This window comes from Paramormyrops kingsleyae, chromosome 1 (genome assembly GCF_048594095.1).
Source record: "Paramormyrops kingsleyae isolate MSU_618 chromosome 1, PKINGS_0.4, whole genome shotgun sequence".
Taxonomy (NCBI): domain Eukaryota; kingdom Metazoa; phylum Chordata; class Actinopteri; order Osteoglossiformes; family Mormyridae; genus Paramormyrops; species Paramormyrops kingsleyae.
The window spans coordinates 16992400-17007225 of record NC_132797.1 but is presented as its reverse complement, the minus strand read 5'-3'; the positions used below and the strand labels follow the sequence as shown (position 1 = coordinate 17007225).

Below are 14826 nucleotides of genomic sequence, written 5' to 3'. Positions count from 1 at the left end.
CTGCAGTGCTTCAGTCCGACCATGAGGCTACATCTTATTTCTTTGTTTAATCGCATTCCCCAATCGTGGCCTCCGGCTTGAAGCGAGCGGCTGAGAGTCAGCGGAAAGCGCGGAGAGCTGAAGGGGCCGTTTGCGGGCCCCGTGAAACGCCACAGACAGCCTCTAAAAGGCTCAGCAATTTCTGCTTCAGCATTATAGCTCCATTTATCCAGGGTTTCAAAGAGACCATCATGGTGCTTCCTAACTGCACTTAAGTCCAGAGACATTATCCTTCAACCATTTGATGAGATGAGATGTTCTCCACAATACTGCTGTGATTTTGAAATACGCAGCTTATAACAAAGAACCGTATTTACCTAGAAGTAGACTTTCAGTGCATATATGTCTACCTGCACACTCTTCCATCGGTGGCATTAACAATATTATTTTTAAACAATATTTTTTATATCTTGATTAATCGAGCTACATATGCATTACAATAAATAATATTCAAAAAAGAAATACAGCCTCAGTATGAGACAGTTCATCCTAACATTCGACAAGAGGCCAAACCATAGGATTAAAGACAGCTGAGACAGAAGCGCAACAACATATGTGCCACCTCTTTTTGGAAGTTCTCTTTACTGCCTCTAGGCGGCAGTGTAAATAAAAAGCATCACTTGCAACAGCTCCATCCTCCTTAAGAAGGCCCTGCTGAAGAAAAGGCTTGTAAACAGATCTACAGTAATGTTGTTCTTCCATAAAAAAACATCTAAATGCAAAATTTTCACTGTCGACTGATGTTCCAAAATTTCCTTTTTAAATGGACGTGTATTCACTTAAATGAATATGTCTATGTTCAGCATTATAAAGAAAATGGCATATTTATTTACAGTATTAAATGGTTTTGCTGTTTTAAAAACTCTATATTTCAAGGCCTTCAGAAGCACTTAGATAGGATTCAGATTGCTATCCATCACTATCGCACGCCGAAAAATATATAGTTTACCTGTGAGATGTCATACTTCTAAACAGCCATTTCACGTTAATTTATTTAGAAGATGCCTTTTATACACTTTTTGTCATGCAAGTGAGGAAAGCTTGAGGTCAAAGAGCAGGGACAGTGTTCCTGGAGCAGTCGGGGTTAACGGACTTGCTCCAGGGCCCAGTGGTGATATCATTACCCTGCTGGCCACGGGATTTAAACCCATGACCTTCCGGAAACAGGCACAGATGCCTAATTACTGAGCTGTAGAGTAAGTTGCATCGTTTTGGCAAATTGAAGTTTGAATTGTTAATTTTTAACAGCTTAACTATTGTTGTTTTTCCTTATGTATGGGATTTATAATTTAAATTGTACCCAGGGTTCTAGATTATCAAAAATATAAAAAATGGCTTGGGGTCCAATAACAAGAGAATAGCAGCTGGACAAAAGTGTACTGGGTGAGGCATATGCGACGGTCCAGAATGCTGGGAACGTGGAACATAAGCCTTTCAAAATACCTGCTCACTAGCCCTCATGGACCCTGCCACAGCAAATATGTGTTCTGCATATTAAAGGCGGGGCACTGTTGCCTCATGCTTCCAGGGGTGGAGGCTAAAATCCCACCTCCACTGTGTGTGTGTGGAGTTTGCCTGTTCTCCCAAAGTTGTGCAGGTTTCCTCCTGTAGTCCAAAGATACACAGTTGGGCTAATGGGCCTAATCTGTGCCTTGTGATGGACTGGCGTTCCATGCACGGCGTATCCCAGTCTTATGCCCTGTATTGCCTGGGATCAGCTCCAGGTGACCATGACTAGGAAAGGAAGTTGGAAGGTGCATGGAAATGTTCAGGGTCCACATCCTTGCAGGCTTGCTCGGGTTTGTTGTTCCACCCAAAGCCCATCTAGATTGTGGGTGCAGGTAGGGCACTGACCACACCTCACAGACAGTGTTTCTTCTAGGGTAGCTGTGGTAGAACTTCCACAAGCTAATTGATTATCAGTCATTAACAATCCTAAATAAGTAGCCAGGTGGCCTGTAGATCTGCATCCTCTGACCCCCCACCAAACAGAAACAGCCCTCTGGCTAGTTCTGCTCTTTGACCTCTAGGGTTGATTGGCAGTTGCAATTGGGGAAAACAATGCAAGCCTAGGGTTCTGAGCAGCCCCTCATACCCCTACATCTGTGGAAGAAAGAGTACTCTGCTGTTCTCCTTCCATCTCCCCAGGCAAGAACAATAAAGCCCAAAAAAGCAGTAAAATAATCAAGTGGGCTGGCTGCTGTCCCATAGACTTGATGGGACAATAGCTAGCAGAAGGGTGAGAGAGACAATGAAGGAGGTACCGCATCTCTAATGGGACTCGTATTGCAGATGGAGGAGTGATAAGACTGCTTTGCTTGGTAAGTAATGCGTCGGCAGACTTTATTTCCACTCTCATCTCAGCTACTGGGAGCATATCCAGCTACTTTAGCTATTTACAGCACATCCTAGCATCAGAAAGAAAACACCTAATCACTTGAAACTTGTTTTTAACATGTGTGAAGAGATGTTTTCCTCCAGTCTATTCTCGACATCAAGTGTCAAGGTCTTCTTCGCTGGCGGAAGAACCTGCATTAAATGCCATCCCTCCTCATGTTATGGTGAGTTCCAGCTCAAGGGCCAACTATATCACAGATGAAGAACTCTGGGTAAGATTGTGTAATCCACCAACATTGGTTCAAATTTGTTTGGGCAATTGGCTATGGTTCATTGCCCACAGTAGGGGGAAAATCGAATATGCACACAGCTACTTTATCTCTGTTATTTTACCGAGACTTGCATATTGTTTATATGCAGATCACAGGTCATAATTCAGGTTTTATTCTAAAAATGCCAATACTTTTTAATACATTAATGTTTTTGATAGAAATGATCCATCCATCTTCCATAATTGCTGATACATGAGTGTGGGAATCCTACAGCCTATCAAGAAGCCTATCAACCCCTCACAAAGCAGAAGGCACAAGGTAGGGGAACACCTGGGAAGGCATGCTGGAACAGCACAAGGCACAACACACAGAGTTTTGTAATTATATCTTTGTGGGGACTCAACATTCATTTCTATGGGGAAAATTCTAATCCCAACATGACGACTTTAACCCCTACCCAGCCCATTCTGGTCCCCACAATGTCAAAATGAACAGGTTTTTATTACATTGTAATGGACATTCGGTCCCTACAATGTAATATAAACATAATTCACACACACACACACACACACAAATGTACCAAATATAAAAGTACATTTTACAAATATATGTGCACTGCCAATCACTGCCTCATACAACATAACCAAAACAAAACTGTACCTCGTTTATACAAGTGACTTCAGGCAGCAGCTGATCGAACACTGATGCTTGATTGTTACTCATACTCATTTCACAGACACAACGTAGACTACAGAAACTCTGATCTACTACAAAGGCTATTTAATAAGACGGGCATCATTTTGACTGGATTAACTGAGATAAAGGGAAGCAAACGGGGTGTTTTGGGGGTTTATAGGATCGAATGGACCCCCATTCCAAGGACACAGAGGATCAGCTCTGGGTTTAAGCTTAACTCATGGAGCACGATAGCCGTCCGTACACTCCCTCGATAAGAGGAACTGTTCCTGCTGCACTTCTCCTCCAGGCCTTTTAGCTGCCAAGCAGCTGACATCAGATAAATGCACGGCGGTGCTGCATTTATTCTGCACGTGTCCCTCCATGCCGCTGCTCTGGAGCCGCTGACGATAAGCTACGAGGCAATTACACGCCGAAGGGAACAAAGCACTTGTTTACACTCAGCTTCTCTTTTTGTGGGGGCCCTAATTTCCTTCCAGGGACCTTCGTCTGTTCTTTACTGAACTCTGTCAACGTGTGTGAGTGCGTGTGTGGTGAGCGTGTGTGTGTGCGGGCCTATGTGTGTGTTTTTGGGAGACGGGCTACTGCTGTGTCAATACTAAGGCAATTAGCTGAACAAGTGCCTCCGGTGAGAGGGTATTACATTACACCTGCCACCGTCCTGGCTACAAAAAATGTGGCATCATCCATCCAGTGCCACCTACAAACATGGATGCCTGCATCACACTAATGTGATTCTGCCACTGAATTAAATACCACTTTCCATACACAAACTCATTCTTCTAAAGTTTAACTTTTCACACACCTATTACGCAACTTCAATGGGGTGAACTTTTTCAGAATTATGCTTGTGGTAATGAATAATGAATTAAACATTACTAATATCTACCACAATCAAAACAAAAGGAGGATAACATGAAACATTGTAATTTCTCTTCAAAACAATTGCAATTATCCAAGTAAAACATATGTAACACTTTAAGTAAAACATATGTAACACTTTAAGTAAAACATATGTAACACTTTAAGGAAACACCGTATCTTAAGAAGGCCTTGGTTTTAGCTTATCCTAAGAATATTTACACGGGGAATAACTTTTAATTTCCCTCCTTGACCATAAAAGGCCAAATTCAGCATATATACAACGAGCTCAGGGTTGCTGGTATCTCCCAGAGTTTGTACTGAAAAATATCATTTCAGATATTAGAAAGGAGGGCAGCTTTATGAAGGTTACAGACTGGTGTCGGCCGCTGCATTCATTAATACAGAGATTGGCTGGACATAAGCTATCTTCTTAATATGGGAAGGAGTGAATGTTTTGGAACCTGACTGCTATACTAATTCCCATGACCCTGTACAGGATAATAAGTTTGAAGATAGATGAACAGATTGATGGAGTCCGTTACAACTTGTTACACAGAAGCTGTTTTGTACAGCAGCTTAAGAGGGAGCTGCGAGTGAGTTTTATAGTATTGTGGCCATTACGGCAGCGGGCTTTGCAGCAGTGCTGCAAAGTGCAGTAAAGCGTTGCTGGCCCGGTACCTGTGAGTGCGGCTGTTCGCTGACTCTCCGGCCCACGGAGGATAGGCCGCTCCCGGCCACTTTGCTCGTCGTTTGCAGGTTGATTGGGGCCGTCTGCAGCGGCTCGCTGCCTGCCGCCTTTTGTCCGTTAATGTGTGCGGTCACCATGGAAACGGGAGCTTTCGCCGGCACCACGGAGATGGCTATGCTCTGGCTTGGCGGCTTGATGAGTGAGACGGGCTTGGTGCTCCCCATAGGACAGCCCCTCACCGGCAGCTTCTGCGTGAAGAAGGGAAGAGGAAGGTGAAAGGCAGATCCGGCTGGAAGGAGAAAGAGGAACAACCGCGCGTCCCAGAGCTTCGCCGCGTTTATTCCACGAGCGTGAAGCTCTGGAGACTCCTTGAGATCCCCCTACGGGGTGCTTCAAAGGGCCTCCAACTCAGAGCATTAGCGGTGTTTGCTGTGACCAGACAGCTCCAGCTGGAGGACAGCAACACGGGCCTGAAACGCAGGGGCTTCATCAAGGCCGGGTGGGACGGGCAGGCAGTCACAGTGACCTTCGCTGTCCTTCTGCACCGCCATCATCCCATATGTGGATTACCGGCCAGACATTACCCTCTGTCTTGTTCAGAAGTAATGCATATTAATAAATATATTCACTATAAATTAAATAATACATATTAAACATCAGATAAATGCTTATTTATTGACTTTTCCCGCAGTTACTCCTCTCTATGCCGGCTTCTACCACTTACACTCATCAAATGAAAATCTAAGCAAGTATAATTTTCTTATTTACACAAAATTGTAATTTCATTAATAAATGGACCGACAGCACATCTTATGAACAGGATTACTTTGCTTGCATTGAAGCATATTGTCTTATTTTAGGAAATCTTGCCAAGCACAATTTTCTTACTGCACTGGAAGATAATTTTGCTATTTGTAGGCCGTCTGATCTCAAAACAGAAACAGTTTCTCTGAAATCCGAAAGGCCATTTTTTGCAATTAAGTATCTTCAGAAAAAGGTTACTCTGCCTTGGCTACAGCAGATTTGATGTTAAGAGAGTGTGCAAGAACATGGTAATTTTATACAGGGACATGCAGGGGGGGGGGGGGGCACTTGCAGAAATAGATCAAAGCAGGTTTTTGTTTGCTTGTCCCTGCATTTCTACAAGTCATCTTAACCAGCATCCTAAACCCTTTTCACTCGCCTGGAGCAGAAGCCCTGCATGCCGCACTCACTTTGAAGCGAGTTCACACTGGGCTCTTCTCCTGGTGACAGGGTGACTCCACGCGTAATGAGGCTCGGGGTCCTGCTGGACCTTCAAGCGGGCACTGGGCCTTCCTGCCTTTGACTGGGCCTTCACCACAGCGGCTCGCGGGCTCACAAAGAGCCACGGTCATCGTCATGCCACTCACACTCAGCATGCGCCATATCACCCCCCCCCCACACATCTTACTCCTCCTCGGCTCGGGAACCAACACAAGTACAGCCTGCTTTCTCCCCTCTCCTCTCCTGTTCTCCCCTCTCCTCTCCTGTTCTCCCCTCTCCTCTCCTGTTCTCCCCTCTCCTCTCCTGTTCTCCCCTCTCCTGTTCTCTCCTCTCCTGTTCTCCCCTCTCCTCTCCTGTTCTCCCCTCTCCTCTCCTGTTCTCCCCTCTCCTGTTCTCCCCTCTCCTCTCCTGTTCTCCCCTCTCCTCTCCTGTTCTCCCCTCTCCTGTTCTCCCCTCTCCTCTCCTGTTTTCCCCTCTCCTCTCCTGTTCTCCCCTCTCCTCTCTGACACAACCAGTGAAGCTGGATGAGAGCAGAGCCTCTCTAAATATTTCATATCCTATTCTACTGCCCATCTTTATTTTTGCCGCCTTTCATCGCCTTATAAGAGGGGGCTTAGATGGAGTGGGGGGGGGGGGGGATGCACTGGGGCGGAGGGAAAGGGGCCTTTCATTCTCAAATGTGTATTGATGAGGGGGATTTTGTTCCTCTCCTTCTGTGCATCTGCCTGAGATTGTACCCAAATGCCCTGCCACGAACACTTAAAATCAAGCTGCAGAATGAAGACCAGACTCGCAGCAGAAATACCAGGACCTTTGCTCAAAGGCACTGCAGATTAAGAAAAAAAAATCTCTAAAGCATCTTGGGGTCTTAGAAGAGTCAACAGCTTAAGGATCCTTTGATATGAACTGAATGACGCTGGAATAATGGAATTCACTAGGAGAATGTCACACAACAACATCACCTCGAAGCATCTTCAGAGCGAGCAGTCCGACACAAACGTGTTTTCTCAGCTATAATTAAAAAGACACACTCACAAGCCGTCTGATTGGCCGAGTCCTTCACCCGAGTTTTCTAACGAAAGCCTCACTGGGTGAAAGAATCAATTCCTGCCCAACCCTGCCACAGCTCCGCCGACCGAGAATCACCCACACAGGACACGGGCGGCCCGCCCCCTCATTACAGACGCACAACACGGGGAAGTCAGGGGGGTGGTCTGAGATTAATTTTGAGGCTTCTGGCTGGGACGATGTCTATTTAATCAGCCCCCACAGTCTCCGTCAGCGTGCGTTTTGTGTTCTTAAAAGTAATGGCCGGGGGAAGGCGGGGGCTATCCATGAACTCCTATGTGGAATAAATTCATGGAATCATGAAGGGGGAAGGGGGCAGAAAGGAGGAGGGGGTGCTAGACGGAGAAAAGCTTTTTGGGGTGGAGGGAGGGTCTCCGTGGAGATTCAAGTCTCGCTTTGTGTCAGGACCTGTTCTAGTCAGCGGGCGCTCTCATTTTCTTTTGCAGTATGGGGCGAGAATGGAGCACTGCACTCTGGGTCACCATTAGGAGGCCTCACCCCCCCCCCCCAACACACACACACACACACACACACAGTAGCGCGGCACGTGACACGAGATCAGTCACCGAGCACAAAGCTAACGCTTCAATGCAGGATTAGCTACGTTAAAGTTGGAAGATACCCTCCCCTCTTTCCACCCTTAGCTACAAGCCTCAAAAAGAATGGGGACCTATTTTTACCATTCTAACTGAGATAGTTACTGAAGGATGCATTGTCCCGGGTAACATTTTTAACTTTGTCAATATTTAGATTTACAATTCCAACTCTGTAAGCTGCACAGATTGTCTGTGAAGAGAGAGGTAAATTAACCACAGGCAAGTAAATCGAAAGCAAAGGAGTGAAACCAAATGCAAAAGTCACCGTTTTAAGCGCCGCGGCCAATTAAGAGAAGCGCGAATGGTTCCCTGTTGCAGGAACAAAGAGCGTTAAAAACAGCCTGAGATTGTCGAGTGAATAGAGACTTCATTTGGCCTGTTATTTATTTATCCTTGAACAATGTGTGCAGTGGCACCATTGTTTTAGCCGATCAATGTGATCCACAGGCAGAAAAAGCACCAGCCAGCATCTGGGAGGGGGGGCTGCCGTTTGTTCAGTCAAAAGGGTCCCTCTGATTCTCTCAAAGGTCACCCATTAACATCCCTGGCCTAATGGCATGGAGTCCCTCCCCCCGCCCATCCCCAATGGAAGAGAAAGCCACCTGAAATGGGGGAGGGGGGGTGTTATAGGCAAACTAAGGCACATTGTTTTCGCTGGTCCTCTCTGGGATCTGGATAAATACCTTGAGGGCTAGAAAACAACAATTAGCCCGTGAAGCTGACAGCGAAAATACCGGACGTGAGACCAAGGGGAATGTTGCTGAAACGCTCCCCGGATGTAGATGGACCCCCAAGCGCAGTGACTCAACGTAAACGTCACATATATTCGGCGATTGTATATTAATGGTATATCGCTGCAGTCGCGAGCCGGCTGCCAATTTCTGTCATCCTCTTCATCAGAGATCAGAGAACCACTTCTGGAGGGAGACTTAATTGCAGGTATTATGTCATTAGAAGCCCTCAGAAGCCCTTGGGTATGGACTTGTGCACTGAAAATCCTGCCCTAATGTACACTTTGAGGACAGCACTTTGAGGCATTAACTGTTTCTCAAAAATTGCCAATATGAGTGCAATTGTGACTATTACCCACAGAAGGAGCAAGACAGGTACCAGCAGCTATGCTTTGCCAAAGATATATGGCGCAACAGGGATTTTCACCAGTTTGATAAGCTTATGAACATTTATTTGAACACCGCTGGTGTTTCAGATACCATTGCTTTCAGTTAACTTTTAGCTTTACCGTGGTCAAGGTAAACCCTCAGGTTGGCTATCTCTGAGAGCCAAAGCTGTCCGGGATCTCGTCCTCAAAACAGGATCCGGATAATGCCTAGAAGAGTTTGGAGGCCCGTTTTCAACATACAGAGTGTGTGAGCAAGGCTGGGCCAATCAGCAATGCAGCTGTTGTTATGGTGATGCCGCATGCAGCCAGGTGTAAGGAGAAGAGAAAGGCAAGCGAGACCGGGGATCCGATAAGACCATTGACTACAGCACGCTGGAAGTAATTCTTAGACTGAGACGACTTGCTTATACCCAGAGCGCCATACTGATCAATTGGTCTCCATGGTATTCTTAAGAGGTAGATGCTTCACAAGTTAACACCTTCAGAGTTAGCAGAACGAGGCGTGGTGGTTCACTGGAAAGCCAGGAAGGGTTCTGCTCTCCTTTAGGAAGGGACAATTACCATGAGGTTAAGTCAACAAGCAGGCCTTTGGAGTCAACACAGTGAAGTGCTGTGGAAGAGTGCCGTATGAAGCACCAGGCTCCCTGACTGCGGGATACACGGGGTACAGCTCTGTACCGCATTAGCATGACTTCATGAGGAGTAACAAAGGATATTAGTCAAAAAATGAGCAGCAGCCGGACTCTTGTGACCCAAAGCACAATGCAATTCCATTAACGGCTTAGCTTAGCGGCTGGATCTTCCTGTATTATTTGGAACTTTTAACATAATTGCTTGCTTAGCAGGATAAACTGCTCACAAATGTGCATGAGACCACAGCCACAGTGTCCTGCTTGGGAGGGGGTCGCTCTATCCTGTGCCACAGTGTAGAGGGAAACACCGGGCAGTCCTGACTTATGACGATGAACTGTGGGTGTACTGAGACCCCTGTTCTTCAGCAGATGTTAGCAACAGCCAAGTTAAAAGGGAGTAACTTTCAAAAAACAAGATCAATACACTGGAATAAACTGACCTATGACAGAATGCTCCAGAAGAAATGCCACCATCTCAAAATGAAGAGCGCCTTCGGTGATAGTGGATGTCAGGGTATTATGGCCTTATGATTATAATTAAGACTGTTAACATTTCCAAGAACACTTGGCAGCACTGATGTGACTCTGTGCAGCTCTGGGCCGTGTCAGAACAGCGGCAAATGGCAAGAACCGGATGAGTGGGTTTCAGATCAATTACGTGGGTAATCCATAGTTTCCGTCTCCTTGTGGATATGACTGAGGTAACCGAATTCCTGGGAAGGAAGGGCTATTTTTACCAGCTGTTTCTCAGTTGAACCCCCGGCGAGAAAAAGGACACTGGCATCATGTCAAAGTCACCAAATCGCACCATCAGCAATTATCAACGTTCACTTAAGTTCCGCCCCGAAAACTTTCCAGGAAGTTGCTCCGCCCCGAAAACTTTCCAGGAAGTTGCTCCGCCCCGAAAACTTTCCAGGAAGTTGCCCTGGCTAATCAGGCCTCATATCTTCAGGCTCTGTAACCAATGCTGCACCGCTAAGCTAATCCACCGTGTCTTCTGAAAAACACGGTCACGGAATTAATTATCTCCCAGACGGCAGATAAACAGCTCCTCTTAGGTTGAATTTCCCAAAGATACGTACTAATTGCAATTTTTTTCTTATTCCTGCTTTTTTTTTTCTACTAACAGATAACGTAACGCATCGACCGTTCATTATCTCGCCCCAGAAACAGCGAGTGCAAAACTGTCCTGTGAAACGATGATTTGACGGCACGGAGAAAGCGAAATTAAATTCTGACTCCCAATTTCCTTCCAAGAGAAAACAATTTAATCGCATGGTCCCGTCTATGTCTATAGACAATAAACCCATTTAAATGCAAATCTTACAGACCCAGGCTCTGACTCTCCCGACGCATGCATCGTCGCATTGAGATGCCATGAGGAAGAGTGTAGCTCACCTGCAGCCACACCCCACCTGCCCCCCCCCCCTTCAAAAAATAAACAGTGACAGACGAATGGCTGGTGGACTACATGTACATATATAAACTATCTGCATGCCAGACACACATCATCAATGTTTCCTGGGCTGAGACTTGAAACGAAAACAGGAAGTGATTTTTAAAAAATCCCCCACGAATGACACTTCAGCTTTTCACATGTGCTACCAAAACAAGCTGGGGAGCCATTAAGATTTAAACAGCTAAAAATAGGCTTGTTATTCCTCGGAGAAATGCACTGGTGACACAAGCGTGGCGAGCATGTTCTGTATGACTAATCTCACTAAGTTCAGCCTCTGGGCTCCACTGAATTCTAAATCTGTCAAATATTAAACATTCAATGCACTCTGGAAATTAAATGGGAAATCCAGGAGCCCCCCCAGCCCCCCCGCTCCTGGCAGTTTTAAGCAAATCGTCCAGTCAGATTCTGTTATGCAACTACAGGGTAAAGGATGCTCTCCCTACAACAGATCATTGCTTGATATAAGATGGTGATTCCACATGGGGGGGTGGAGTACTATCATGTCTGTCATGTTTTCAAATTAACAAACAACACAGCTGTTCTGATCTCCCTGAGGTCCGTCACAGATTTACACTAAACACACATCTTCTTCCTCTGGCCTTTTTGCTCCATATATCTCACATAGTGTGTTTTTCCTCTTTGAGCCAACTGGTCCATGGATGTCACCCCCCACCAGCGATGGCCGTATCCCTGTGACTGCAGTAATGGGGGGGGGGGGGGCAACCTAAAGGCAGGTGTAAAGGCTGCTCCCTTTCATCGGCTTTCCTTCCTCCTGGGCCAGTTCAGATGCCCCCCCCCCCAACATAAACAGAAGGAATACCAGGTTTCCACCCTCCCCGCCTACCAACCCGCATATAACCGACTACTGACCCCCCAGCCACAAGACCGAATCTCTGACAGCTTATTGAGGACTTAGCATAAGCTTAATCAAACCAGAAAACCCTTTTAGCGGTTAATACAGAAATCCTCGCCGTTTGCAGGCTGATAAGCCCATATAATATTCTAGTGAAAAGTTCATTTTCCCGAAGATTTTTGATAAGAATAATAATAAAAAAAGTTTAACTGTTGCCATTGTCTGTTTCCCATTCAAAATAATCAGTCTACCTTTGACAAATTCTCATGTGGTTTCTCAAACATTGTTCATACGGAATCTAAACCCTATCATAAGCCAGATTATACGTGCATATATTTTTTAGCGTAAGGAAACATATTGGGCATGTTAGCTTCCACTGTGGTTCCAAGGTCAAATTTCCATGCCCGCCTTCCTTCCAGAGTACGAGAAATCCACATGAGACTGCTGTTATTCACGTGATTAGAGACTGTGTCAGAGGAACAAGATGTTAGAATTTCCTTCTGGTTCTTTAGTAGCTTTCTAAGCTGACGGACTTATAGGATGCAGCACAGCTGCAGCTGGAGCCCAGCGTCCATAGTGATGGGAAAATGTGACACAGTGAGCAGCAGCGATTGGCCACTCTGTGTTTTTCTGAAGTGTCTCTGTAGGGTTTAACGTGACACTGAATGAGCTGATCAAAATTTATGTAGTATAGCAGTACAGTCGATATTTACCAGCAAGTCAGCAAACATTTTGTGATGTTCAGGGACTTTTTCAGAGGAATTTGAAACAGAAAAAAACCTAAAATATCAACACTGACAAAAGCTATAGATGATGCACTGATCCCTTCAATAAAAACCACTCCTGGAAGTTGTTCTCTCGGAGAATGATGTGCTAAGATCCATTAAAAAATGAAATGATAATCCAACTGGTGGATGTGAAAGCCTGAGAGAAGAGCAATATAAATTTATATTATAATCGATTTATTATATAATAATTCAATTCAGAGCTTATTTCAATACACGTCCAGAGACAGGCAGCCCTACACGACGACAGGTGCAGATCTGAACTGCTTACATGCCTTGAGACGCCTGACCCTTCATAACCAGTGAGATGTAGCAGCTCTCCACCACACGTACAACTGCGTCTACAGCTCCAGTACGGCAGCCGGGATCGCGTCCAACCTGCGTCTCATTTGCTGGCAAATATTTGGATGATCAACACCCACCACCCCCACCAATCCACACACAACAACCCCACCCTTAACATTATTCCATTAATACTGAGCTTCACCTTTCATGATGGGGCTCCTCTGAAGTCCTGACCAAGTTGGAGGTCAAATACCATCTTCACTGTGCTGGGAACAGGCTCTATAATCTTCCGTTAACATTCCTATACACAGTTTGGAAAAACCTCCATAAACCCTAAAATACCAATCAGAAAATCTATGGGTGCCTACACTAAGAGCGTTGCTAAAATTTTGCTTAATCCTGATAATTAATCTTCTCACTTATTTAAGTAAGTTTTCATAATGCAGAATAAAAGAGGACCTTAACCATGCTGCGTGTGGATGCGGGAGGAGAGCAAGTGTGGCTCAACCAGGCCTCCCCAGCTCTAGGCTTCTGGGAAGTAAAGCTGTGAATTCGTAGGGATCTGTTCCCAAGGTGTGAAGTCAGATGGAAGGAGGCAGATGGAAAAGCAGTGCAGTAAAAGGCTTTGCTGATTTCTCACTGTGAAAAAAAAAGAAAACGCCAGCCCACGCCGCCTCGCTGTCTGTCGAGGGCTGCATCAAGACACCACAGAAAGAGGAGCATCAAGGCAGAAGGAGACAAGGCAAAGAAGCTAGATCCGCAAGCTCCTTTTTAAATATCCAGGAGTGTGTGGGGGCTCCCACTTACCTGCCAATCAACATACAGAGACTGGCAGACAGACAGGAGAAAGCAGCCAATCGATGTTGGCAACCGGGCGACGGAATGGCCAATCAAAAACGTCAAGATAGGGGCGGGAGCTGAGCTTGATTGCGTGGCTACAGATAGTGGGCATACGTCCTTTCTAGCGTGCCCCGCAGAAATTCCGCCATGTTTGTTTTCATCTCTAATAAAGCCCTCCCACACTTGCTGTGAAGTGGAAAGGTGGTATTTTAATTGCTTTCAAATTTGAAAAAAAAGTATATTCTCTTAATTATGATACATGGAACCTCAAACAAAGAAAACACTGAATTCCTTAATATTTTATTTACCTTGTTTAAACACCCTGTTTAACACATAAATAAATACTGGAGATAAAGCAACGTAGGCACCCTGTTCAGACTCCAGGGGGGATGTGATGCCTCTTTATAAATTAAGATAAAAGTATCAAGTAAGCAAATAAATAATTCAGCATCACATTTTTTAGCTTGCAAAACTGAAGAGATGAGGTGGGAAAAATATATGAGCCTTGTCCAGTAACCGGTGTCACAAAATGTCAACATTCCATATTCATGTAAGAAGAAGAGGAAACAGGAGGAAAGTGATGGGCAGAGTCTGTGCCATTTCTAACTAGGAGGGGGGTGCCTTGGTGGAAGACGGGCAGGTCTATATGGTTTGTGACTGGGGGGAGAGGTCACTGTGCTCCACATCATTCAGGAGGTGGGGGTGTCGCTCTGCAACCTCCAGCAGAGCCTGAAACTGGACGGCTGGTGGGGAAGGGGGCAGGGAGAGGAAGGAAAGGATGGAGGGGACAGCTGGCGTTCCCACAGAAAGTGGCAGGGATTGGGGAGGGGAAGCCGCGTGATTGGACGGCTGGCCCCCCGAGTGCGTGTGTGTGTGTATGGCAAGCTCTGAGGCCTGGGCCCACCATGGAGCGCAGCAGATGGACCCCCACTGACGTTAAATCGAGACAGATGCAGCAGCAAAGAGCAACAACCACACAATGGCAAACTGAGGTAGGAAAGTAGGCAAGAGGAACAGCAACATGAAAAAGAGTGACAGGACAGGGAC

The 14826-nt window shown here is 45.8% G+C and overlaps 1 protein-coding gene across 4 annotated transcripts in view; it reads right to left on the bottom strand.

Moving 5' to 3' along the window:
• LOC111833336 (PHD finger protein 21B-like) overlaps positions 1 to 14826 on the bottom strand; it is a 70605-nt gene that overhangs the window by 20198 nt on the left and 35581 nt on the right. For all 4 annotated transcript variants that reach the window (XM_023791513.2, XM_072710753.1, XM_072710744.1 and 1 more), the window contains one exon: positions 4887 to 5144. In XM_023791513.2, the coding sequence (XP_023647281.1) occupies positions 4887 to 5144 (258 nt within the window). The remainder of the gene's footprint in view (positions 1 to 4886; positions 5145 to 14826) is intronic.